This window comes from Ananas comosus, linkage group 18 (genome assembly GCF_001540865.1).
Source record: "Ananas comosus cultivar F153 linkage group 18, ASM154086v1, whole genome shotgun sequence".
Lineage (NCBI taxonomy): Eukaryota > Viridiplantae > Streptophyta > Magnoliopsida > Poales > Bromeliaceae > Ananas > Ananas comosus.
The window spans coordinates 8,900,330-8,924,944 of record NC_033638.1 but is presented as its reverse complement, the minus strand read 5'-3'; the positions used below and the strand labels follow the sequence as shown (position 1 = coordinate 8,924,944).

Below are 24,615 nucleotides of genomic sequence, written 5' to 3'. Positions count from 1 at the left end.
TTAACTTACTCTGGAAGCTAGGAATAAATTCAAAGATAGTGCGTTTTGGCCTTTATTAATGTCTCTCGAGTGTGCTCTTTCTTAAGATCCAATATTTTTGCTACAAAAAAAAAAAAAAGAGAGAGTAAAGTGTTGATATGATGAACTTTAGATGATTTTTTTTTTCTCTTTTAATAAAAAAAAAGAGAGAAAAAGATGTGAGGTTTTCTTTTAAAAAGAAAAGAGCTCAGCACTATCTCCTTCCAACTCAAAGCCAAATTAAAAAAATGCTCTTTTGTTCAAACCCATGGGCCCATACATATCATATCCAATCTCCCACTAAAAAGCTTTGAAAAGTAAATACAAATTTTAGACCATTGCATGTGAATGTGATGTGTCTCTCCTTTTTGCTTCTACTTCCTTTATTTCCGGATGGAACAAACTAAAAACATGCACATTTATAACCTTAGTTATTCTGGAAAATTACTCATCTTGATAATCTTAGTACGGATATATGAAATCTTGCGAATTCAAATCTGAATCCGATTGGGAAGGTTTATCTGAAGCTAAACGAATATAAAAAATAAAAAATCAACGAATTCAGGTTGGGATATGGATTTTGTATGTCCAAATAAATGTTTCGGGTTTAGATTTTAGGTTTGGATTCGTATTCCAAATTGTTGGCCGGATTCGATTTTGGATATTGATTTTTAAATTTCATCAAATTCAGGTTCAGATTTCATTGTCAGGTTTGGGTTTGGTTTTTGAAAACCCATCTCGAATCTAATCTGTTGATATTCCTAGTGTGTTTCTAATAATTATTACATTTTAGATGTTATATAAGAATTAAAAGTATAAGAGCCTTATTATTTCCATAACAATTGAATATATTTTTAAATTATTTTCTATCATCTTGATTTTTAGATAATATTATATCAAAGTAAATTCTAAATTCGATGTTAAATAATTCTTAGCTTGTCCATTTTTTGCATGGAACAAAAATAAAAAATATATGTTTCTTTTCTTTTTGTCTTAGAATTTAATACAGAATTTAATAACAGTTTCAACTGGAGAAAGAGCTAGACATCAAACTATTAAGGAAAAAAAAAAAATCAAATACTAATTATGAATTGAGGTAAAATATTATTAGATGCACCGCGCTCATAATACTTTTATATTATTTTTAATAACAAAACACCCGAATCAATGATTGACGCTATTAAATATCCTTGATATATAGCACATAAACTTCTCAATAATCAATTTTCATAAAATATTTATATTATTTATCTCCTGATTAAGTAGACTCTAGTCTCAACTATATGTTATATATGCGTTATAAATTTTTTGACGAAGAATTACAAAATTTTATTCTCGAAAATTATGTGCTGTAGATTATGTTTGCCCATATTAATTATGGATTACGATGCCACATTATTAAAGACAATGAATAGGTATCCAAAATTTAGCCCCTCTAAATTATTTTACGCAACTCTATATACAATATAATAATCTTAGACCGTATTAAGAGTTTAAAAACTAGTTTTGAGCTTTTAGTATTAAAAAAATTTGTTGGACAAGTGTGTAAATTTGCTATAACATAAGACTTATATCTATAAAATGTATGTTGTTCATAATAGAGTCCCCTAGTGGATTGAATTTTTTTAATACTAAAAGCTCAAAACTAGTTTTTAAACTCTTAATACGGTCTAAGATTATTATATTGTATATAGAGTTGCGTAAAATAATTTANATTTGTTGGACAAGTGTGTAAATTTGCTATAACATAAGACTTATATCTATAAAATGTATGTTGTTCATAATAGAGTCCCCTAGTGGATTGAATTTTTTATTTTTTTTTGGGTCCAATTTGTGCTAAAAAGCATCTCCATCCAAAAAAGAGAGAAAACTTAAAAAGAGTTTAAAAGTTTACAATTAAATTTTTATGCTTTACACTAAATAATTTCGAATGATGTGTAGACCATTTCATAGATTATATCTCTATTCATTAATTAAATTTGATCAAATTTAATAAACCTCATAGTCCATAACAATTATAATTTTACTAAATACCAATTTTCATAATAAATTTTTTTTTTTATTGGATACCAAATCGTAGCTCATAAAGTGGTCCACTCGTGCGAATCACACGAGCGCTCCAACAAATCAACACGAGCGTTGAGGGAGAGGGACACGAGTTGTACGCTACCCCACACGTAAACTTATTAATTTGTGCATTAATTGCTTTTATTACATAAATATTGGTGGACCCAACTTATATAATAAATTATTAAAAATACCATACTTTCCATATTAAACAATTTAAAACACGATTTGTTTTGAATTTTTTTTCTTTCAATTATCAATCTTTGTTGGATCCCTCCTGTCGCTAAATTTAGTACCCAATATATCCTCTCAGTCTTTTATTACAATTAATTATTATTAAATTATTTATTAATAATAAGTAAATTATAACTACAAGTTGTCCTGAAACGAATGTTGTAACTGTTTTTTATTTTGATTAAAATTCACTTTTAAATTATAATTTATATTTTATTCAACCTAACGTTCTTAATTAAATTAAAAGTTTTATCAAATTTCGAGATCCCTGATTACTACTAGTTGTCAGTTAATTCGACGTTGTTATCTTCAAATATATATTTAAATTATTAATAAATTTGATAAAAGTTTTTTAGAGTAAAAAATTACTATTTAGTCATAACGTTATTTAATCCAAAAAAAAGAAGGTTTTAATTAAAAAATTTTATATATATATATATATATATATATATATATATTGGGAAGCAGTTGCATAAATCCGGTTTAGTAACCAACAAGATTTCAAATTCTTTTTTAATTTAATTAAAAGTGCTTTATTTGGAGATTGTGATGCCATTGAAAGGTTCCTTACCCAGTTACCTCTTTCGCTCTCTCTCTCTTTCTCTCTCTCTCTCCCCGCCCTATCTCACTCTCCTTTTCCTCTTTCTCTCTCTCTCTCTCTCTCTCTCTCTCCTCGTTTTCCTCTTGGGAGTATCTTCGAGGGCGAGAGCGAGCCGAGAATCGGAGGAGACGGAGAAATCGTGCTCACTACGCAGCAATGTGCTCGACATTGACCNCTCCTTTGCCTCTTGGGAGTATCTTCGAGGGCGAGAGCGAGCCGAGAATCGGAGGAGACGGAGAAATCGTGCTCACTACGCAGCAATGTGCTCGACATTGACCGACCGGTGGAAGTGGTGACGGAGGAGGACGATGATGGGGGCGGTTCCGGAGTGTAGGGATCGGTAGATGCCCTAGAGGAGTGGAGGAAGGAGGAGGGAAGAGATGAAGGCTCCAATGGCGTCGGTGAAGAGGAGGTGGAGGGGCCCCTCCGTGGCGGTGCTCGCCCTCGTCTTCTGCTCGCTCCTCGTCCCCCTCGCCTTCCTCTTCGGCCGCTTCCCTTCCGGTATCGTGCTCCGATCCTTCTCTTCTCTCTGAATCGTAATCGAACCCTATGTTTCACTTAGATCCGCGCCGAGGATCGCTTGCTAGGCGGCGGTAATGCTTTTTTTGATTGATTCATCGATGCTCGCTCTTCTACTTGTTTCGGGGAAATCGGATTTTGAGACGTAGATGTCTCCTTCGATTTTGCATTGTAGTGTTTGATCTCAGATCCTCGATTCTATTGATGGATCCGAGCTCAGGAATCTGAAGAAATGCTGTGATGTATTGGTAGTTTGGTACTTTGTTTTGGTTTGGATGGGAGTGTTGACATTAATGGATGGTTTAGGGAATAATTGCGTTTGTTTAATTAGTAATGTTGGGCGTGCTATGTTGGAGACTGCCTATTCTGGGTGTAATTAGCTTTTATAAATGTTCCTTAATATTCCTTTATTTGTTACGTATCATACTTAACGTACTTATTACTATATAATGAATGATGATGATGCTATGGTACTTTGTGCAGGTTACGGAACTGACGAGCGGCCACAGCAGGTAAGTATCTGTGGGCAGTGAATCAGATGTTTCTCTTCTGTTGTTTTGTATTGTAATCACTCGTACTCTTAACGATGCATAGGAAGTTGGGTTTCACTCTTTCGGTCAGGCGGAAAGGGTCAAAAAATCGCCAGTGGTTAGTTTCGTGCTCTGCTGACTGGATGTTGATAAGATAGATTATAGTTGTACGAGGTAGGAAATTTTGTTGATACATGGATAACCTATATTGCATTGCCCCATTGCAGGATCAGCAGCCTAATGTTGAAAAGATCATGGAGAAATTTAGACCGACTTTGCCAAAGGTTTCCTATTCTCCTTTTGAACTGCACCAACAATGTTCAGATCTTGTAATTGATTCTTGTTGTTCTTTGTTAGTTTCCTCTAGTCAGTGGATGGTGCTAAAAACATCTTAAGAAATATCATGGATTGGCAATGTTGCATTGTGAAATTGTTAGCAACTATCCACTTATTGCCTTGCCATGAGTGCTAATCCTACAAGCTCATGTAAGCAAATCGTATTACATGCTCCTGTAACTGCATTGGTTTTTATGATGCTGCATTGATTAAAAATTGCATCGGCGTCAACTGCATACAGGAGGCACCCATCTAAAGGATTGATTGATGGCTTACACGCTTGTGTATGTTTAATGCTTTTCTAGACATAGAACACTCTGTCCCTGTATATATTATAGCTTTTGTACCAGTAAGCTTGAATCAAAAGTGCTCGAAACGGTACCCCCATTCTTGCAGAAGCACACTATGAAGCAGGGGCCAAAAAGGCACTTAAGTATGCACAGAATTCTCATTGTACTTTTTAGATTGTTAATTTGTAGATAAGCATACATTGATGCACACATACAAGTGTATACGCATTGGTAAGTAAAGACGTAACCCAAAGTTTAGCTTCAGCCCTCTTTTATGCCTGTGGATACTAGAAATGATGTTTTTCATGAATGAACTGAATTGCTTTATTGGTTTCTTCTTTGTTGGATTGGTTGATTTAGGTAAACTCAAAGTGAACGAGTCTTGTCTTCTGTTTTGAATCCCCATTGCTAAATTTGTGTAGAAAAATATGTTATGAAGATAATGCTCCACACTAACCCAATTATGCACGTAAACGTGGTTTCTCACATTATATTCGTAGCGGACAGCTGCATATTTTGGATGCGGTTAATCTTATGAAGCCAGTCAAGCTTGCTAAATATGTAGCATCATGTAGTTAACATGAAAATCAATGCACGATAGAACTGAGGCGGACAAGAATAATGTTTTAGGGCTCATATAGGCTTTTCTGTGAAATAACTGAACAATCAACGCATTAGAATTACACTTGAGCTAACGTGAATTCGCAAATGTAAAACTCTATAAACATCGAAAAATAAAATCCGAAAATTCCTGTATTTCAATCTTTAGCTTACTTCTATAGTCATTTCCACTACTGTCATGGTCAGAGATGGGGCATTTATGTCATTGTCATGAGCTAAGGTGTTGGTCTGTTATTTGTTACTTCTGTAGTCATGGCAATGAACTTGCAGGAAATTTTGTCACGTGATTTCTGGGAGTGATGGTTTGGATATGCTTTTCATTTGTTCTCTATTTTGCCACTTCCTTTGTTCATGGTAGCAGTTATCTTGGTACCAGTGCCATTGTATTGGAGAAGAATTTATTTGGAAGTGTGGTATTTTGTGGTGTATTAGGCTGATCAAGTTTTCTGAAGGAATATTTGTGTCTTTATCTTTGTTAGGGTGTTATGGAGAAGGATGTGGTCCAAGCTAGGGGGCACTTGCTTGAGAAACCTGCCATCGACTCTTCCCACAATGATGCAATATCAAACTCTCAACCAAAAGGTAGAAAATACCATTTAGTCTTATCATATCTGACGGTTTAATTTTTAACTGAAGTTGCTAAGATAGTGTATGCCTTTTCCTTGATTGGAGTTTGCACAAAGTGCAAAAGCCTTTTAGTGTGTATAGATCATAAATAACGCTGGTGCTTCATAAATGAAAAAGGAAACCATAATAAGATGTAAAGTCACAGCTGCAAAAGTACGTGTTTGTGTTCTTCTTACTTTATTGGGAGCATGAATTATGTAGTAATTAAACGGCACACTCTGTAATCTCAAGATATTTTCAAGTTCTCTTTGTATCTCCACTACAATTTAAATGAACCAATAGATAAATTATTCTGTCCAGGTAATGAGTAAAAGAGAGTGATGCCCATGCAAGTTCAACACCTATCGATTACTTCGTGATTTTTTTTTTTTTTCAGATTTTTCTTCTCTTTGTATGTCTGTCCAAAATTCTGCCCCTTTATTGGTGCTAAAATTTAAAGAAAATATTCATTCACTTGTATGATGAAAAACGCTTTTCCCTTCATTGGTACTATATGGGAACAGCATGAATTCTTTAGTTACCTGTCAAGCCTGGTTTAACTTGTCAGTGGCACTAATCTATTCATGTATGGTTGGTCTTGGTCTTATTGAGCTCCTTGCATGCTGGGAAATCTATAAATTTGGGCCTTTGTTGGTGTTAAGTCTCTTGTCTCAAAAAGTTGTACATGTTCATGCTTATTTTTCCTTGTGGATTCCTTGTACTTCTGTTATCCTTTAAATTCTAATTGTTATAATCTGTTCCGCTATGTGCAGTTCCTCTGCCACCACAAATTGCTACACCAAAACCACTAGAACCTCCAGATAGAAGCGTAAGACTTCCCTTTTGGTGTATCAGCAACTACACAGATGTTAATATTTGGGCAAGTCGATGATTTTAATTTGGTGGAGTACTTGCTGGTTGATTTTTATGACTTGTTCTTTAGTGTTAAAATATGTACAATGCGGTCACTGATCAATTCTTCCTTTCCTAGATATCAAAGGGAATCATGGTGGGAAGGTTTTAACGTTTAGGATTTATAGACTTCATTATTTTTTGTTCTTTCAGAATGGCGGCAATATTCACAAGAAACAAGCCAAAGATTTGAAGGGTGATGAAGTTGAAAAATCTTGTCAACTTGAATTTGGGAGCTACTGCCTCTGGTCTGTAGAACACAAAGAAGTAATGAAGGATTCTACAGTGAAAAGACTCAAAGATCAACTGTTTGTGGCTAGAGCATACTACCCAAGCATTGCAAAACTTCGTGGCCAAGAGAACTTGACCCGTGAGTTGAAACAGAGTATTCAAGACCATGAACGAGTGCTAAGTGTAGCAATTGTTGATGCCGATCTTCCACCTCTGTAAGTGTTTAATTGATGTGTGTTATGATCGCAAGTCTTTGAAACCCATTTGTTCTGCATCAAACTGTAGCCCTTATTGAAGAACTATAGATCAATGTTTTTGGTATAGCTTGATGCTTGGGCAGTGGGCTTCCTTAGCTCTTTGGAAGGTTAGTGACGCTTGTCTTTCTTTTTCAGTATTGAGAAGAAGGTAAAGAACATGGAGCAGACAATTGCAAGAGCCAAATCATGCTCGGTTGATTGCAATAATATTGACAAGAAACTCCGGCAGATACTTTATCTGACTGAGGACGAAACTCATTTTCATATGAAGCAGAGTGCGTTTCTCTACCGGCTCGGTGTTCAGACAATGCCCAAAAGTTTACACTGCTTGTCTATGAGGTTGACAGTTGAATATTTCAGATCTCCACCAGCTGATTCAGAGCACTTGCATGCTCACAAGTTTGACACCCCAAAATATAGGCACTATATTATATTCTCTAGGAATATCCTTGCGGCTTCTGTTGCTATTAATTCAACTGTAATGAGTTCTGAGGTATGTAGACTGTGTATTTATAGTTCAGTCCTGAAAATTTGTCATGACTGCTTTGAATTGATGGCTTTCTCTTCCATGGTTTCATAGGTGACAGGGAATATGGTTTTTCATCTGCTAACAGATGCACAAAATTACTATGCCATGAAACTCTGGTGTTCTAGGCATTCTTACAAGGAAGCAGTTCTTCGTGTCATAAACTTTGAAAGCCTTGTTTTGAAAAAATTACATAATGTTGCTCCACAGAAGCTATTTTTGTCTGAAGAGTTCCGGGTTTCTATTCATAACATGGACCAACCTACTGCTAAGATGAGAACAGAATATTTATCTGTTTTCAGTCACTCACACTTTTTCCTTCCAGAAATATTCAAGAACTTGCAAAAAGTTGTCATATTGGACGATGATGTGGTCGTTCAGCGTGACTTGTCTCCGTTATGGAACCTAGATTTGGGAAACAAGGTGAATGGTGCTGCCAAATTTTGTGGGGTTAGATTACGTCAGCTGAGAAGATACTTGGGAAAAAACATCTATGATGCTGATTCTTGCGCCTGGATGTCCGGACTTAATATAATTGATTTGGAGAACTGGAGGAAAAACAATATTACTGAGAAGTATCTGCTACTTCTCGAACAGGTATGAAATCGCAAGTTATTTTTACTTTTGCTATTCAATGTAAAAATAACTTCTATTTATATTAGTTTCATTTCCGCGAGGACATTTGTAATCTGTACTTTATTGTTTCTCTTAGTTATGATATTTGTGTACTTCTTCTTTTCCAAATTGCAGTTTCAGGGTAATAGTGAGGCGTCCCTTCAAGCTTCTGCCTTTCCGATAAGCTTACTAGCATTCCAAAATCTAATCTATCCCTTAGATAATAAGTGGACACTATCCGGGTTTGGTTATGATTATGGACTCGAAGCAGATGACGCAAGGAATGCCGTTTCATTACATTACAATGGCAACATGAAACCTTGGCTTGATTTAGGTATACCAGAGTACAAGAAGTATTGGAAGAAATTTCTCACACGAGGAGAGCGATTTATGGATGAGTGCAATGCACACCCATAAAAAATCTCGAGATGATTAATTGGGATTTTGAAGGTTATCAGAGAAACTAAATGATGGTTACATCTTACTCTCTTGACTCAATTTTGCCTATGCTGCATCAAATGCTTGTAGCTTCCCAAAGACATGCTATATCATATTTGTGGTGAAAAGTGAATGGTGTGGCAGCGAAGAAAATGGTCCTTTATGGCCATTCATTTTGAAAAGAGCAGAAGATCCATAATAACTTGTTTATTGGACTTCTAGCGTTCTGAAATGATTTTTCAGCAGTTAGATGTTGGAGAGTAGTTATTAAGTGGTAATTATGATTTGTGGAAGAGCTAGTGCAGGTAAATATGGGTAGTCGACTCGCCATTCATTTTTATGGCGCAGTTCGAAGCATTCATGTGTTGGCACCTGAAATTCCATTGGTGCTTTCATCTTGTTGTTGCAGGTTGATTCCCTCCCCCCCTCCCCCCCCCCAAAATTGTTTTAATGTAGAATTTTTTTTTTTTTAATTTGTTGTCGTTCTTGTTGTCTTTTTTTTTTTTTTTTTTTTCGTAAATGTATAAATGGATTTTTTTTTCCTTTGGCTAGTCAAATTCTTTGTTATCAATTTTGGACATTGATTATTGAATGAAAAATGTTTCACGGAAGGTTTTGGCGGCTTGAGCTCTTGATGGATACTGCAGCATTGTTTTGTTGCATGATGCATCGTGATTGTACACGTTGTAGTACCTGGACTTTACTCTCGTAGGAGCTGTGTAGTAATCTTAATTTATAGCTGTCTTGTTTCTATCGTATTCCTTTGTTCTTTTGTGTGCTTGAATTGCATTTCATTTTGTAGTATTTGAACCGGAAACAATGCTCAGAACCTTTTATTCTAGGCTCTTGATAAATAATGCACTGGTTTTAGTAGTATCAGTGTTTCATGATCCAAATGGGATTCACAAGGCTGTAATTTAGTTCATATCTTGAAGGTTGGCGTAGAATTAGAATTGAAGTACTAATGTTGTCTGAAAAAATATGGAAGGATTTACTTTGGTGCCACGTGATGATAAAACATTATAGAACTAAATTCTGAGACATTAATTGCTGTATTGCCAAAAAAAAAAAAAAATCTAGCAGTAGAAATAAACAAAACCAAAATTGGGGGATGCCTCTTTTTTCTAACCAATCCTCTCTACATCTCTCCCCCTCTTCTGCCTACTCTAGGTCCGTTCTCAAAGAGCAAAACTACTGCCATTTGCTGTTCAAGAATTTTTGGTCCGTTTCCAAATAGCAAAACTGCCACTTGCTGTTCAAGAATACGGCGGCGGCGTGGGCAAGCCGACGACGGCTCCACAGAGAAGCGCATTCGGCGGCATGTTGTACTCATCCCTTATCGACCGCGTTGGCGACACGACGCTGATGTAGAGCTGCTGCCCCAGGTACTGCCTGTCCAGCAGCTCCGACCGGAGGTTCCACATCCCCACATTGTCGAACGCAAGCATGATCGCCGACCAGGACTTCGGGAACACTTGGATCGCGTGTCGGCTCACCGCGTCGAGTAGATTGTACCCTTTCCGGCTTGCGGGCGTCCACTTCCCGCCTCCCATCCTATCTCAAAAATTGTTATTATCAGAACAAGCGCGCTGAATTCACATCAGTCTATCGGCTCGATAGTTTGTCTTACCCTACGGCGAAAAAAGAGTAGCCGTTCAAGTGATAGGCCTGGACGCTCGGCTCGGGGTTCTCGAGGATGATCTCCACATAATTCCGGTGCGTCACGTTGATGACATTCGGCGCAGCGATCATCGGTGCGTCTGGCTTGGACGGCTCGTCCCCGATGATCTGGTACCTGAATTCGCGCCCGGTAATGCCAAAGTACTCGGAGAGCTTGAACGGCGTCGGGGAGCTCACGTGCGACACACCGTTGAGCCCGTACCGGCGCTTCCCGTCGACGCGGCCCGCAGAGTTTACGAGCTTGATGGTCCGGGTGATTTTGATGGCGCCGTAGTGGTAGGACCCCTGCGGGTTGGGCCGTGCGGCGCTGGCGGTGAGGTTCCACCGGAAGGACCGCCATTGGTTGAAACTCCACGCCCAGCCGGTCGGTGCCGGCGGAATTTCCTGCGACGGCGGTGCGGTCGTCGATCCCGCGTACCGGATGACGGCGGTGGCGGTGAGGAGATACTTGGTAAAGCACGTCGACGCGACCATATAGTAGTCTCTCGGGGGCCGGTTGGCTGCGACGAGCACCGACATGCACTGGCCTAGGTGCACGTCGAGAGAGTCATAATTATTCTGCATGGTGTGCGATCCGTCCATTTCTACGAGCTTCATGGAGTGATCCTGAATCCGGAAGTTCAGGGAGGTTTTGGTCCCCACATTGCAGATTCGGAACCGGTACGTCTGTCCGGCCTTGACGGCGAACAGAGGGGGGTCGTCGCGGCCGGTGGCGGCGTCCCGGCCGCTGTGGCCGTTAATGAGGACACCAGCAGGACGGCCGAGGGCGAGGCCGGAGTCGAGGCGGCGCGTGAGCGACTTGTGGGACTTGGCCTGCCAGTCGCCAATGAGGACGGTGAAGTCGTCGGCTGGCGCGGGGAAGGGGACGGGGATGAGGAGGCGGCTGTTGACCCGGAGGCCGCCGAAGCCCCCCGCGGCCTTCTGCGTGCCGACCGAGGGGAAGTAGAAGAAGCTGCCGATCTGGTCCTTCACCTGGAAGTGGTAAGTGAAGTTCCCGCCGGAAGGGATGGGGCAGTTCGTCCCCGCCACGCCGTCCTGCCACGAGTTCTTCCTCTGTTGGATGCCATTCCTACGCACGTATATATGTTTTAATATTTTCGAGCTCAAAATCAATCCATGCATCAACCAATCAAAATTATGTAGTACGAATTAAATGAGAAATTTAATCATAAAATTAGAAATAACTAAAATCACAAAAACAAATAATGCTTCCAGGTTTCACAAACAGTTAGGAACTCACCACGAAAGGAGGAATGGCTCGTCGAGAAAATTGTACACATTCACAACAATGTTATCGTTGGTGGTCGAGTTGATGTTCGGGCCGGGGAACTGGCCGTTGATGAGGATGGCCTGCTGGGGAAATCCCAGCGGCGAGATCGTGCCGTACGTGACGTTCCACGTGAAGTAGAGATACGGGTCCTCGCCGTCCACGGCCGGCCACCGGCCGACGAGACACAAGAATAGTGCGAAAACCGCGACCCCCCGCCGACACATTTCTTTTCTATGCTCAATTGCTCTCTCTTTGGCTCATGAAGAGAGTAAAAACCTTGTTTGTAATAGTTCTCTTTTAATGGGTAGGTGAGGAATGAGGAAGAGGTGATAAGAAGTGGGGTGTTTTGGGGGGGGAGGAGAACTTAAAACTTCAATTTTGAGGATAAAGTGGTAGGGATTAGTGATTTATGGATGNACGCTTCCTCTCTGTGCGGAAACTTCCCCGCGCGAGGAGGAATATTAGTTTTTAGGTGAAGGAATATTTGACGTTGTGTGTAGGTATTTAGTGATTAGGGATTTAGTGATTAGGGATGGTGAAATAGGAGTTTTAACTTCAAAATTCAAGAGGGGGAGCGTTGCTCCGCGCTTGGCGCCCTCTCCATGCCTTCTAACGGTTTTTGCTTCCTTTGGGAAATAGCACGAAATTAATCTAAAAAAAATAAGGAACAAATTTATTCCTACAAAATTTAATTTTTTTATATTTATTTCTGAAAAAGTCTAGTAAAATTCATATTTGTCCATCTGGATTATTACCGTCAGAGTATCATTTATTTTTTAATAAAATATAACTGAAATGTTGTCATCACAAATATCTCTCTCCAAAAGTCCGAACTATCAAAATTATGCAAAAATATTCTTCTAAAAATCTCCGACGATTATTTTCTTCTTTTCTACCATCATAAATAATATAAGAGAAGTAAAAAAGCCAATTTATCTAATTCACTAATCAGGATTAAATATTTTATTTATTGTTAGCTATATTTTTCTAATGGATCTTAACAATAGGAGTATATTTAAAATATTAGGACTTTTGTAGTAATAAATATAAAAAGTTGTACTTTGTAAGAATATATATGCTATTTGATATGTTTACAGAAAGCTGTATATAATTAACCCAAAATAATAATAATAATAATAATAATAATAAAAGGAAGATAATTTGCTTTTTAGTACCAAAAAAAAAAGGAAGATAATTAAAAACTACTATGCCACGAATTTGCAATTAAGGGGTTGTTTGTTTTTGGTTTTGTCTCTGCTTTTAATATTATATATTTCTAATTAGATTGTTTGACAAACAAAAGTATATTTAATTAATACTTTTGTTATTGCGAAAATCTAGTATATATATAAACTAGACATAAACAATAAATTTTTGGGCCGGGTATTTTTAAACCGACTTTTATCCAAAATGTCTGGGCCGGATCCGATCAGTTCAATCCCGATTTTCTTGGTAGACTAAATTGGGCCATTTTTTAACCAATCAGCGCGGTCCATTAAAATACGAAGTCGGCGCCGAGATCAGTTTGCGTCGCCGCATTTGCATTGCCTAAAATGCTGTGTGATGTAATAATTACCCACTCACACAGCGGAAACTCGCCCGTGTCCGAGCTCGATAGAGATCTCCCATGGCGAAGACGAAGACGAAGACGAAGACGAAGACGACGACCTCTTCGTCCCCGGATCCACCCACTTCCTCCTCCCTCTTCCCATGGTCGTCGTCGTCCCCGAGTCTCGCAACTCCCACGGTGCTCCTCATCTCCCTCTTCGCCTTCCTTGTCCGCGTCCTCGTCTCCCTCGGCCCTTACTCGGGCGAGGGGACGCCCCCCAAGTACGGCGACTACGAGGCCCAGCGCCATTGGATGGAGATCGCCCTCCACCTCCCCCCCTCCGATTGGTACCGCAACTCCTCCGCCAACGACCTCTCCTACTGGGGCCTCGACTACCCCCCGCTCTCAGCGTACCAGAGCCGCGCCCACGCGCTCCTCCTCAACGCCACGATCCCCGAATCCGTCGCCCTCGGCGCATCCCGCGGATTCGAATCCAAACCCTCGTATTAATGACCCCCATTTTGTATTCCAATTTGCGATCTTTTTGTTCCCGTACTTGGGCATTTAGGGTTTTTGTTTGTAGGAAGCTGCTGATGAGGTGGACGGTGCTTTCCTCGGATCTGATCGTGTTCTTTCCCGCCGCTCTCTACTTCGTGTGGGTGTATAGGCGTGTTTTTGTTGGTGGTGGAGTTTGTGATCGAGACGGGGGTTCAGTGTTGTGGCTCCTTGCAATGATTCTGCTCAATCCGTGTTTAATTCTCATTGATCACGGGCATTTCCAGGTAGGGTTCTTGTCGAAAATGCTTCAAATCGAAATGTTTCTACTTTCTAGGTATCGTCAATGCAATAGTTGATATCATTCTTAGCAGAGTTAGTTTAGTATGATGATTTAGTTGCAATCGCTTCTCATTCCTTATATTGATGACATCCATGGAACTGACACTCTTATCATTTAGTAGTAAAGGATTATCTAGAAATGTCAGGTTGGAAAACTACTTACACTTGAAACCAAATCCTAGCCATTTCCAATATATGGCACATTTGAAACAATTTCCTTATTAGTATATAGATCATTTCTAACAGCATTGCTTTATCGTACTTAATATTTACTTTTTGTTTTTTTGTTTTTTTTTTCTTTTTTGCTCTCATTCTGAGTTTCTGTTTGAAATGCCTGATACTTGGTGTTAATTTCGGTGAGACAAACAAGTAGTATGAGGAAATTTCAGGATGGCATATTCAACCATGTTTACCCGTTCAATTCAATTATACTGAATTAAGAAGATCATTGAAATGGTCCATTGATCATTGTCAACAAAATGTCGCTAGAAACAAACTATTGGACTGAATCAGCCCTTGGTTTGTTGCAAGAAGATGCTGATCTTTTTTGACAGATAGTGTTAATGATGTGCGGAATTCATATTCTTCAATCATCGCAAGATTTTGGGTGATTTTGTATTTAATTCAAGAGAAAAAAGCTAGATGCATGTCCTTGAAAAGAAACTTCATATATTTGGGGATTCTCAAATTGTGAAAAAGCTAGGCCTATTGTTCATAAAAGCTGGGTTCAAATATGCCATTTTTTTTTAAATTTTAACCATATTATTACTGTTTGATCCAAATATGTTTCATTGTTATTCTTTTTCCACATATGTTGGTGTGGTATGCTTATTATGCGGATTAGTGTGAATCTTTTTTCATCGTATGAGATGATTGATTTTCTAACCAAAGCCTTTAACAGTATAATTGCATCAGCCTGGGACTAACACTTGGAGCCATTGCTGCTGTCCTGTCACAAAATGAGCTTGCGGCATCTGCTCTCTTCACTCTTGCAATCAATCACAAGCAGGTCGCCTTCTAAAATTCTCATTATTCTAGTTATACCTTCTTATGGCATAAAGCATGGCATGGGAAAGGAGTTGATGCTTAAAATCTAGCTTGTAATTTTGTATATTCTTTTTTTTATTCCCAAAAAGCATGTTGTTAAATTTTCATCTATTAGCTATTAATCAACTCATTGGTTATTATTTAAGCTATTGCACCCAAAAATTAATTCCGGCATTAGTAGCAGCTTTTTATGATCTGTCGTATTCTTTTCCTTCGCTTCATCAGATAACATGATTTGTTTGGTGTTCAGATGAGCTTATACTTCGCACCAGCATTTTTTAGCCATCTTCTGGGGAAATGCCTTAAGCGTCGATTTCCAGTTATTGAAGTAACGAAACTGGGTGTTGTGGTATTGGCAACATTTGCACTTGTCTGGTGGCCTTATTTGCATTCTCTGGAAGCTTTTATTGAGGTAAGAAGTGCACATTTCACCTCGAACTGGTGATGATAACTTAATTATTCCTGTCTGATTATTTATGTAATTGCTCATTTTAAAAGATCATCTTATTTAGTACAAATCCTCTAGGTCTTATAATCACAGCAAGTCCTGCTTATCTCCATTTTACCTCCTGTTGCTTCTTTTGTGACCTGGTGAGTAAAGCTAAAAGCTTCATATTTTATCAATTTTATGCAGGTTCTTTCTCGGTTAGCTCCCTTTGAAAGGGGCATTTTCGAGGACTACGTTGCCAACTTTTGGTGTAGCACCTCAGTTTTTATCAAGTGGAAGAGATTGTTCTCGGTCCAATCACTAAAACTTCTGAGTCTTTTCACCACTATCCTAGGCTTTTTGCCTTCATTAGTTCAGCAAGTGAAATCTCCAAGCAATCTCGGCTTCCTCTACTCTCTGTTAAATAGCTCCTTTTCTTTCTTTCTATTTTCTTACCAAGGTACCCTTTTCACCCCTGTTTGCACCTTTATTTATACGAACCTTTCTGGTTGTTGATCTGCCTTTTTTGATGTTCACATTTGTTTTCAGTGCACGAGAAGTCTATATTGCTGCCTCTTTTGCCCGCGAGCCTTTTAGGGCTACAAGAACCTCAGCTTTATGGGTGGTTCGTTTATTATGCCCTTTTCTCGATGTACCCTCTTCTTCGCCGCGATCGACTTATTTTACAATACATAGCTGTTCTTGCTCTTTTTGGTCTTATTTTCCACTCCCCTGATCGAAGTCGTGGCACGAAGACAAGCAGATTTTATACAAGAAAAGAGCTTTTGGCCCTTCCATTGTTTTTCTCCATCATACTACATTTTGTCTATGTAATTACGCAGCCTCCGGAGAAGTATCCTTTCCTATTTGAAGCCATGATTATGTTTCTTTGCTTTTCTCAGTTTGTGAGTTTAGTTATGTACACCAATATTAGGCAATGGACGCTATCAGAATCCTTTTCTTTGTCAATGAGAGCAAAGAAGCATATTTGATTTGATATTTTACGCACAATTTTCATGTCCCTGAGATTTTGTATTAAATTTTTTTTTGAATGATAAATTAATTTTTCTTCCAGAAACTATTCAAGAAATGTAAAAATATATCTTCTTTGTAGTTGTAGTACTCTTGATGATTGTGGTCCTCTGATCTCTCAGTTTTGCCGTGTGATTTATTTATTTCCTTCCTATTTTACTTCAATTATCATCCTCTTTAAAATTTTCCATACTAATACATCCTTTCTTTTTCGAGCTATCCAAATTTCTTCTTGCGAAAGCAACACTTGTTCCTTGATAAATAATTAGTCAAATAATTTGGATTTTGATGCTGAGGATTTTATGCAATAAATATATGAATCTGTTGTTCAACAAGTCGATATAATGTAATGCATGATGAAATTAGTGTATTAGTTTTATCATTTCTTAACGACACTTGTTTCGAAAACGGACAATGAAATTTTCTACACAAAGGGGTGGCGTTGATCTCGGCTGTTGAATTAGACGAGAACGTCCACAGGTTCAAACATGATTTGAAATTTAAAATTAGCTGCACCAGTACACCTCCATCTCTCTCTCTCTCTCTCTCTCTCTCTCTCTCTATGATGCAGGCGCACTGGGCCCTGTCATAGAGTAAACCAGTAGAGCATTCATCGACTAAATGAATTTTTTGTCTGAACTTTCAGATACAGAATCAATTGCTGGAACGGCATATCATACCTTGATCTTTGACATCTTTTGATCATCCAAAACAGTATACAAAAGCACTTCAGCTTAAAAGAAATAGTAGTACAGCTTTCACGCGACTCAGCTTAAAAGAAAAGCATCTAAATGTACAAGGATCCCCACAGATAGAGGTCGGGTGAGAACAAGACTGGAAAGAATTAGGCTGAAGGGAGGTTGCATTCATTTCATGCTATTTGGGTTCAATTTTTCCCGCAAATAAGTAACCGCCGCTGTATTCAAATGCACCGCTGCTAACGTCCTTCTTAATCGAAGAGTCGTCGTAAGGGTGGTGAGGAGCGCCTTTTGCACTTCCAAAATCAGTGGCAGATGAAGAAGCAGAAGTAGAGTTTGTGTTCAGTCCATCACTATGCAGCATTGTTTCAATTTCCTTCACGATGTCGCTCATCGTCGGCCGACTTGCTGCCGATTCTTCCACACATCTCAAAGCTAACTGCACAAATTTATTGAAGGCTATTAAGTGGGTTGTGTTCAAGACTTTGGGATCCATTAACTCCTTGAGGCTGCAATATTCTTCATCATTCATGTCTACTCTTTGCTTCACCTCTCGAACTACATACTTGCCCTTCTCTATCGGTTGTCGAGCAGTTATTAGTTCTAACATTACCACACCGAAGCTGTAAACATCACTCTTCTCCGTCAGTTGCTGCATCATGTAATACTCGGGGTCCAGATAACCCTGTATAATTTAGAATAAGACAGGTCAGTCCAGATTACTTGTGCATGAATGATAAAATGAAGCATCGGCACGACGTTAACACGGTGAATAATAATATCATCCTACACTAGTTGATATGAATTGTACTCACCAATGTTCCTTTTACTTGGGTAGAAATATGCCCCTTCTCACTATCTGAGACCAACTTGGAGAGGCCAAAATCTGAAACTTTTGCAGTTAAGTTTTCGTCGAGTAGGATATTAGTCGATTTGACATCTCTATGAATAATTGGAGGATCTGCGAGTTCGTGAAGATAAGACAGTCCTCTAGCTGAGCCCAGTGCGACCCGGAGTCTCCTCTTCCAATCCAGGTATATTCCACTCTTTCCTGCATTGATGATTATAGCCAAGAAATAAGTGAAATAAAAATAAGTATACACTATAAAACATTAGTGTAGATGCGGTCGATGTACCGGATAGGCAATCCCGCAGTGTTCCATTGGCGACGAATTCATATACAAGCATCTGCTCTTCTTGCTCGAAACAGAAACCTACTAGGCCTACTAGATTCTTGTGATGAACGCGAGATAGCAACTCGATCTCAGTCTTGAACTCAACACTGCCTTGCATTGATCCTTGCCGTGCCCTCTTAATAGCAACCAATTGCCCATTTGGAAGCATTCCTCTATAGACCTGAAGTAGCAGTGCTTTTCTTTTAATACCTCAACTGCATTTGCGCAACTCGTATAAATTACGATTGGTCAATGGTTATTACCTTTCCGTAACCTCCGAATCCTAATTCATTAGATTCCGAGAAGTTGTTGGTGCTTTTCTTTAGCTCATCATAGGAAAACCATCTTGCTCCTTTCAATTGTGGTGCCCCACTGCTGTCTTCGGTACGAGACCATGATGCTGAAATCACCACACTCAGAAATTATAAATTCTGCAAATGATGCTTTTTATGTGACATACAAATAGTTGTCTCTCTTTTGTTTTCTGTTTTGATGTTTCAGGTTGCTATTTTCAGATGAAATTATATGTGTGGTATATTTTGAACTTAGTGGAGAACACTACCGAAAGGTCTGCTCAGTTCCATGGCCCTGTTAGCTCGTTGCTTCTGTTTTACAGCGTAGATGCCTGCTGCAAAAAGTGCGACGACCAAAAGTGCACAACCGACTGCTATTCCGATGATCAAGGCGGTATTCTTTGATGAGCCTCTCCCTTCAACTGCTGCTAAATATATAACCTTAGTCAGTAGGAAAAAAAAAACCAAAATAATTTAAATCGTCCTATTGAGAAGTTGTTCAATATTCCACCTTGGAAAGGATAGGGAGAAGCAATGAAGTAATATGGACCAAACATATGTGGGGGTTTGTAAGTCTGGTTACTTAAATCAAACCCAATTCGCATAATCTCCGATCGGTTGAAGTAATTTCCGCCGGACGGGAAGAGCTTTACTTGTACTTGCAAATAAGAATCACCGTTGAAGAAGGGGTCTTGAAGGAAAACCGAACCAGGAGTTAGATCAAGTTTTGTCCAGAGGCTCATCTCAAGTGATTGGAAAAGGGAACTATTTGTGACATCTCGGAAGAACGGTGCCCTGAAATACATCACTCCCTCGTATGGATACTGACAAGTGCAGCTTTGAGGACTCAGGCTTTGATCAAGGGGGCAGGAGTTAGAGGAACACTTTGTGAGGCTCGTCGAATAAGGCATTTGTTGCTTTTGCGCCAGATTGCAGTACTGAGTATTGGTCAATTTATCGCAAACTGGATTTCCTGCTAGTCTGTATTTGGTGAGCATAAGAAATAGTCGAACACGTAAGAATGAATTAAAGAAGCATATATGTGTTCAAAAGTATGCTGCAATATCGAAGACCTCACATGAGAGTTCCATTGTAGACGGAGTTCACCGTTAGCGAGGTAAAGGCATTATTTTTGAAACTCACGATTGATAAGTCCTCGCTGATGCTGCTGCCCATGTCAAGAGTACCATTGAATTCATTGTTATCTAGTATTCTGCCAGAAATGAGGACTAATCTGTTAGCGAAAAAAGTATCGCCGTCTATGATCTGAAATTAGCTAGTGGTTGACTTACACTTGTTGCAGTTGAGGAAGGCTGAATAACTCTTGTGGAACTTTACCATAAAGCCCTCCTGATTGTATAATTCTGAATAACCAGGAGATAAAAAACAAAATAAAACTAAAAGTCCCCATGATTAAGTAAAAGCTGCGTCTTCATAATGTCAAAAATTCAGAGAACTTACAAAGCAGTAAGAGCTTGCAGATCCGAAAACCAAATCGGGCTTTTTGAAGGATCAAATGTGTTGTTGCTCAAATCACTGCAAAAATTATCCGGAATTCAATCAACAGTAAGTAAATCGCGAGGATCACAAAAATACCAACAGAATTCAATCAAGTTCTTACACGTAATTGAGGGCGTTCATTCCCGTCAGATCTGGAAGCGATCCACTTAGCTGGTTGTTTGCTAAGTTACTGAAAGATATTCAAGCAATGAAAGGGTACAGATTTTAACTGAGTGAGACAGCTGACTTGTGATGGTCCTATTGAGCGTATTAATTATCAGATAACTTACAGCTCATTGACATGGGTAAGATTATTCAAATTGGAAGGAACTGGGCCGCTCAGGGTGTTTCTATCCAGTCGTCTGTCAAAAGAGATTGAAACAAATTTCAGTCCAAATTCTCGAATGAAATAGAGTTCAGGAGACATTACTTATTCAATAGAAAGCATTTACGCTGTATGTTAGGATTCTTGTTAAGTGCACTTACACGACCTCAAGTGTCTGAACAAGTCCTAGGGAAGTTGGAACTGTCCCAGTGAGCTTATTTCCGTCAAAAAGACTGCAACACAATTGGTAGGGTTAAGCGAAAGTCGAAGACCGCAATGAAGGAATTAGAGGTTAGGCAGTTATAGCTGCTTACACATGTATCAGCGTCATTTCAGAGCTGAAGAGAGTTTCTGGGATTGGACCTGTTAATTGATTCTTGTTGAAGTGGCTATGCGCCAGATAACAATAAACCATGAACACAAAGTCAGTTCATATTAATATTGTGATATCCTAACACGGATGGTCGATAAGTTTTCTTTTTTCTGGTTTGAGGAATGTTGGATGAATTTGACTTACAAGTGCTTAGTGTTGATGAGTTTGTCCAATCCTGGGGTATTTTCAGTTGAGATGGGAAGAGGCCCTGTCAGCTGATTGTCTGCGACATCTAGCCAGTAAAGTTTGGAAAGATTACCCAAGGAAGCAGGTATCTTGCCACCTAGTTGGTTTGAATTTAAGGCCCTGGAAGAAAGTTGATTGTTTATTGCTTCGTCTATGGCAATAAGAGCAGAGAATAATAGTGGGAAGTAAAATATAGCAATTCTTACAAGTATGAGAGCTTTCCTAGACTTCCTATTTGATATGGGATGGTACCGCTGAAGCTGCATCCGGCCAAGATCCTTTTAAATAAACCAGATAGAAGCAAAAGGCAAGTTAATCAGATGACTAGTCGGTAGGCTTGATATGAAGTAGATAGATAGGATTTGGTAACAATATGTATTGCGCTTACAAAGTGGTGAGCTTTTTCAGGTTTCCGATATCTGGAGGTAGGGTACCACGTAACTCCTTATTGTACGACAGATCACTGCATAGTTTAAAGTGCCATATGAATATGCTGTTTACTGTAGAGATTCAGCAAGAATTTTCAGATAAATGCTTTCTACACAACATGAGCGTGTGCATGTTTACATGTTCATTCACACAGATGCAGGCAAGGAAAGAGACGAGAGTATAAATAACAGTAGAAAAGTTGGTCAGTCTTCTGCCAGTAAAAACCTCTTTCAATCCAGACTTTTGAGCATCTTTGAAAATGCGAAAAGTGATGGTGAAGCAATTTTATTGCAATTTCCTGTTGGCGTTGCAGGATATGGAACTAGATTATCACGTAATGAGAAGTATGTCACAAGAGCTTATCAGCTTCTGCTTACAGGGATTGCAGTTCACTGAGCTGCCCTATATCACCGCTTAGTGTACCTTTGATGCCCATAGTCGACAGTTTCCTGAAATTTACAAAGAACTTGGGCAAAATTTGTCGCAGAAGAGGCAATCAAGATGTTCAGGTATAAGAGCTTACAACACAGTTACTCTTGAATTGCTGCAGCTTATTCCTTCCCACGGTGTGCCGCACGGATCGTCCGATTGCCCCCAGCTTGGTGGTGTGTATTGCCATTGACTCATCAAGGCCCGAAGAGCAGCAGCTGCAAGTTATTCAAAATAATTAACTGTAGTATATATTTCTGCTGTCCCCTTTAGAATAGTAACAAATCCTAAAGACCAAAATATGATTCAAGACATCTGTTTCTTTCATTCAAGACATCTGTTTCTTTCTTTCTTTCTTTCTTTCTTTTCTTCAAGATGTATTGGTTGGTTCATAAATAGAGGAATCATTCATGCATAATTCAGTTTCATTGTGAAGAAAAGGAAATTTGAGTGATTCATTTTGCAATCAAACATGGCCATAATGAAAGTGACTTTTTCTGCCATGGTAATTATTGGAAGTACAGCAATCTTTCAGGCTCAGGTACTGTAAAACAAAGATTAACTCTCTCTCTCTCTCTCTCTCTCTCTCTCTCTCTCTCTCTCTCTCTCTCTTTTCTGTTTCAATCATAGCATAGTATACTTACTATCTTGTGTATCTGTAGTTCCAGAACTGAATTGAAGCAGCAGGGCAAACACCAAGAAACGCTTGAGAATCGTCTCCATTTCCGCGCCTCGCCGAAGTGCCAACTCCGTCAAATCGGCTCGGTATTAGACGACACAGATTTCGTCAGTTGGTTATCAAAGCAGCAACCAGCAGCAACAACCCAATACCATGATTCCCTTCATGATGCCCTCTAGATTCTTCAGGAGCCTAATCATAAGATTGGAAGTTAGGCAAAAGCTGCTTTTCCCAAAAGCCCAAAACTTGTCTTCAAAGCCAATCAGGCCTGCAATCACTTTGGCTCTAGATGGAGATCATGGTTGGGAATCATAGGAGAATAGACCCCCTACCATCTCCCATTCTCTAAGGCAAGTGCTTTTGCTTCTGCTTTTGCTTCTGCTTCTTACCACTGAAGAGAATGAATGATGATGATGATGATGGTGGCATTTTGTCAACATGGAAAGATAAACAATTTGGTGCTTCCAATTTCCAAATGCATTTGATGTTTAGATATTTTTTTATCTTCAAGTGGTGCGAAAGGAAAGGTAGTTGTGTGGGCCCATGAGGCCTGCTTTCTCTCTCTATTACTTGTTGGTGGTGTCACTTCCATTTATGTTCTCCCCAACCAACTCCTCACTCAAGGAGAAATATTGCATGGACCGCGTCCGCCACATCATCCGCGGACCACCAAATCTTTTTTTTTATTTTTTTTATTTTTTAGAAAAGATAGCGTGCTATCGCTTCATTCAATTAGGTAGTGAACTTAGCTACAAGTTGAGGCATCCAGGCCTCGGTACATGGAAATTGAAAGAAGAAAAAAGAAAAAAAAGGAAGAAAAGAAGAAAAGAAAAGAACAGAAAAGATAAAAGAGAAGAAAAGAAAAGAACAGACCACCAAATCCATCTTGCATTCACTTTCAAAATATTTCAATTTTTTTGATGATTTTGAATGTTTTTTTACTTTTATTTTGTCCGTAGACTCTGCGCTTCATCTAACCAGCAATTATTTGAAACGGAGTGCAACAGCTCCAAATTAAAGTTTGCATGGAAGTTGGAACCTCTGACCTCAAGACCAGCATCCATCCAGATACGCAACAACAACAACAGATTTAAACACCGAATTTTGAAAAGACTTTGGTTTGTCAGACGGTGATGTTTTCGAAAATGATGCAATGGAAGGCAGCGGACGACGCAGTGGACCGAGTCCAAGTAATAATTTGCCGTGGAGAAAGCTACCTCAGTCAATGTCTACTTCCGCGAGACTTGAGGGGCACTGAAAATCGACGAAAGACGCAGGAGCTACGCATGTGGGCAACTCGATATGAAGCTAATAAATTATGGATATTTGTTAATTTATTAAATATATAACATAGTCACAGAAATATTACAAAAAGCATAGCACACAAATTGAACATATAATTATGCAATTAATAACAGTTACCCAACCACAGGGTTTCTTTTCCCTGTGGAGAAAGCCACACGGTACTTCACGGATAAGTTACTAAATGTAACCTCAAAAATGGGTTGTCTCGCTGTGTTTTTTTTTTTTTTTAGAGAAATAAGTAGCACGCTATCCGCTTTATTTATTTTATTTAAAAATAAACTTAACTAGAAATGTGAATCAACTAGAATTCAAACTTAGAATCTCGGGTACCAACCACTATGCCCTTTGTCACTTGCTCTAGGGACAGTCGGTTGTCTCGCTGTGTTTAAAGCAATAAAAATGCTAAGTGCACGTCTCTTGTATAGAAGTGTACATTTTACACATTTCTTTGAATTAAAAAATTTATATATTTTTAAAAATTTTAAGTGCTATGATAAGTACAGATTTTCTAGCTTTCAAAAAATTAAGATGTAATATTTACACTTATTATAGAATAGGAATAATGTGCATATGTAGTATT

General features: G+C 38.9%; 4 protein-coding genes across 7 annotated transcripts; 2 read left to right on the top strand and 2 right to left on the bottom strand.

The window, feature by feature from the left end:
* Positions 3,102-9,064, top strand: LOC109724481 (probable galacturonosyltransferase 7). Of its 2 annotated transcripts, none has more exons than XM_020253325.1 (10): positions 3,102-3,421; positions 3,923-3,951; positions 4,034-4,087; positions 4,197-4,253; positions 5,696-5,798; positions 6,596-6,651; positions 6,888-7,180; positions 7,358-7,715; positions 7,803-8,345; positions 8,499-9,064. In XM_020253325.1, exons 1-10 carry the CDS (start codon positions 3,301-3,303, stop codon positions 8,778-8,780), a joined length of 1,896 nt encoding a protein of 631 aa, XP_020108914.1. In that variant the 5' UTR covers positions 3,102-3,300; the 3' UTR covers positions 8,781-9,064. The 2 variants fall into 2 exon arrangements, with proteins under 2 accessions (XP_020108914.1, XP_020108913.1); XM_020253324.1 differs by having other exon boundaries at positions 6,596-6,702.
* Positions 9,786-12,157, bottom strand: LOC109724483 (L-ascorbate oxidase homolog). Its single transcript, XM_020253326.1, has 3 exons — positions 11,722-12,157; positions 10,432-11,550; positions 9,786-10,355 (listed from the first exon to the last, which is right to left on the bottom strand). Exons 1-3 carry the CDS (start codon positions 11,973-11,975, stop codon positions 10,058-10,060), a joined length of 1,671 nt encoding a protein of 556 aa, XP_020108915.1. The 5' UTR covers positions 11,976-12,157; the 3' UTR covers positions 9,786-10,057.
* LOC109724484 (probable dolichyl pyrophosphate Man9GlcNAc2 alpha-1,3-glucosyltransferase) lies at positions 13,318-16,629 on the top strand. The gene is made up of 6 exons (XM_020253327.1): positions 13,318-13,803; positions 13,884-14,082; positions 15,039-15,146; positions 15,435-15,596; positions 15,819-16,071; positions 16,161-16,629. The coding sequence occupies exons 1-6, from the start codon at positions 13,379-13,381 to the stop codon at positions 16,601-16,603; spliced, it is 1,590 nt and encodes a 529-aa protein (XP_020108916.1). The 5' UTR covers positions 13,318-13,378; the 3' UTR covers positions 16,604-16,629.
* On the bottom strand, positions 17,291-23,268 carry LOC109724480 (probable leucine-rich repeat receptor-like protein kinase At5g49770). 3 transcript variants are annotated; one of them, XM_020253321.1, is made up of 20 exons: positions 23,120-23,268; positions 22,696-22,922; positions 22,146-22,269; positions 22,000-22,071; positions 21,582-21,656; positions 21,400-21,471; positions 21,152-21,313; positions 20,949-21,023; positions 20,796-20,867; positions 20,600-20,671; positions 20,431-20,499; positions 20,271-20,345; positions 20,102-20,173; positions 19,888-20,022; positions 19,321-19,790; positions 19,079-19,237; positions 18,780-18,916; positions 18,478-18,697; positions 18,157-18,392; positions 17,291-18,026 (listed from the first exon to the last, which is right to left on the bottom strand). In XM_020253321.1, exons 2-20 carry the CDS (start codon positions 22,772-22,774, stop codon positions 17,520-17,522), a joined length of 2,883 nt encoding a protein of 960 aa, XP_020108910.1. In that variant the 5' UTR covers positions 22,775-22,922; positions 23,120-23,268; the 3' UTR covers positions 17,291-17,519. The 3 variants fall into 3 exon arrangements, with proteins under 3 accessions (XP_020108910.1, XP_020108912.1, XP_020108911.1); XM_020253323.1 differs by having other exon boundaries at positions 19,079-19,231; positions 22,696-23,262; XM_020253322.1 differs by having other exon boundaries at positions 19,079-19,234; positions 22,696-23,261.

Coding starts and splice junctions, on each gene's coding strand:
- LOC109724481 (XM_020253324.1), top strand. CDS start 3,301: ATGAAGGCTCCAATGGCGTCGGTGAAGAGGAGGTGGAGGGGCCCCTCC. Junction 7,181..7,357: donor GATGCCGATCTTCCACCTCT/GTAAGTGTTTAA, acceptor TTTCTTTTTCAG/TATTGAGAAGAAGGTAAAGA. Junction 8,346..8,498: donor ATCTGCTACTTCTCGAACAG/GTATGAAATCGC, acceptor TCCAAATTGCAG/TTTCAGGGTAATAGTGAGGC.
- LOC109724480 (XM_020253321.1), bottom strand. CDS start 22,774: ATGGAGACGATTCTCAAGCGTTTCTTGGTGTTTGCCCTGCTGCTTCAA. Junction 21,314..21,399: donor CTAGGAAAGCTCTCATACTT/GTAAGAATTGCT, acceptor ACTTTCTTCCAG/GGCCTTAAATTCAAACCAAC. Junction 18,027..18,156: donor CCCAAGTAAAAGGAACATTG/GTGAGTACAATT, acceptor TAAATTATACAG/GGTTATCTGGACCCCGAGTA.
- LOC109724484 (XM_020253327.1), top strand. CDS start 13,379: ATGGCGAAGACGAAGACGAAGACGAAGACGAAGACGACGACCTCTTCG. Junction 13,804..13,883: donor GGATTCGAATCCAAACCCTC/GTATTAATGACC, acceptor TTTTGTTTGTAG/GAAGCTGCTGATGAGGTGGA. Junction 15,147..15,434: donor TTGCAATCAATCACAAGCAG/GTCGCCTTCTAA, acceptor TTTGGTGTTCAG/ATGAGCTTATACTTCGCACC.
- LOC109724483 (XM_020253326.1), bottom strand. CDS start 11,975: ATGTGTCGGCGGGGGGTCGCGGTTTTCGCACTATTCTTGTGTCTCGTC. Junction 11,551..11,721: donor GAGCCATTCCTCCTTTCGTG/GTGAGTTCCTAA, acceptor ATACGTGCGTAG/GAATGGCATCCAACAGAGGA. Junction 10,356..10,431: donor TACTCTTTTTTCGCCGTAGG/GTAAGACAAACT, acceptor TTTTTGAGATAG/GATGGGAGGCGGGAAGTGGA.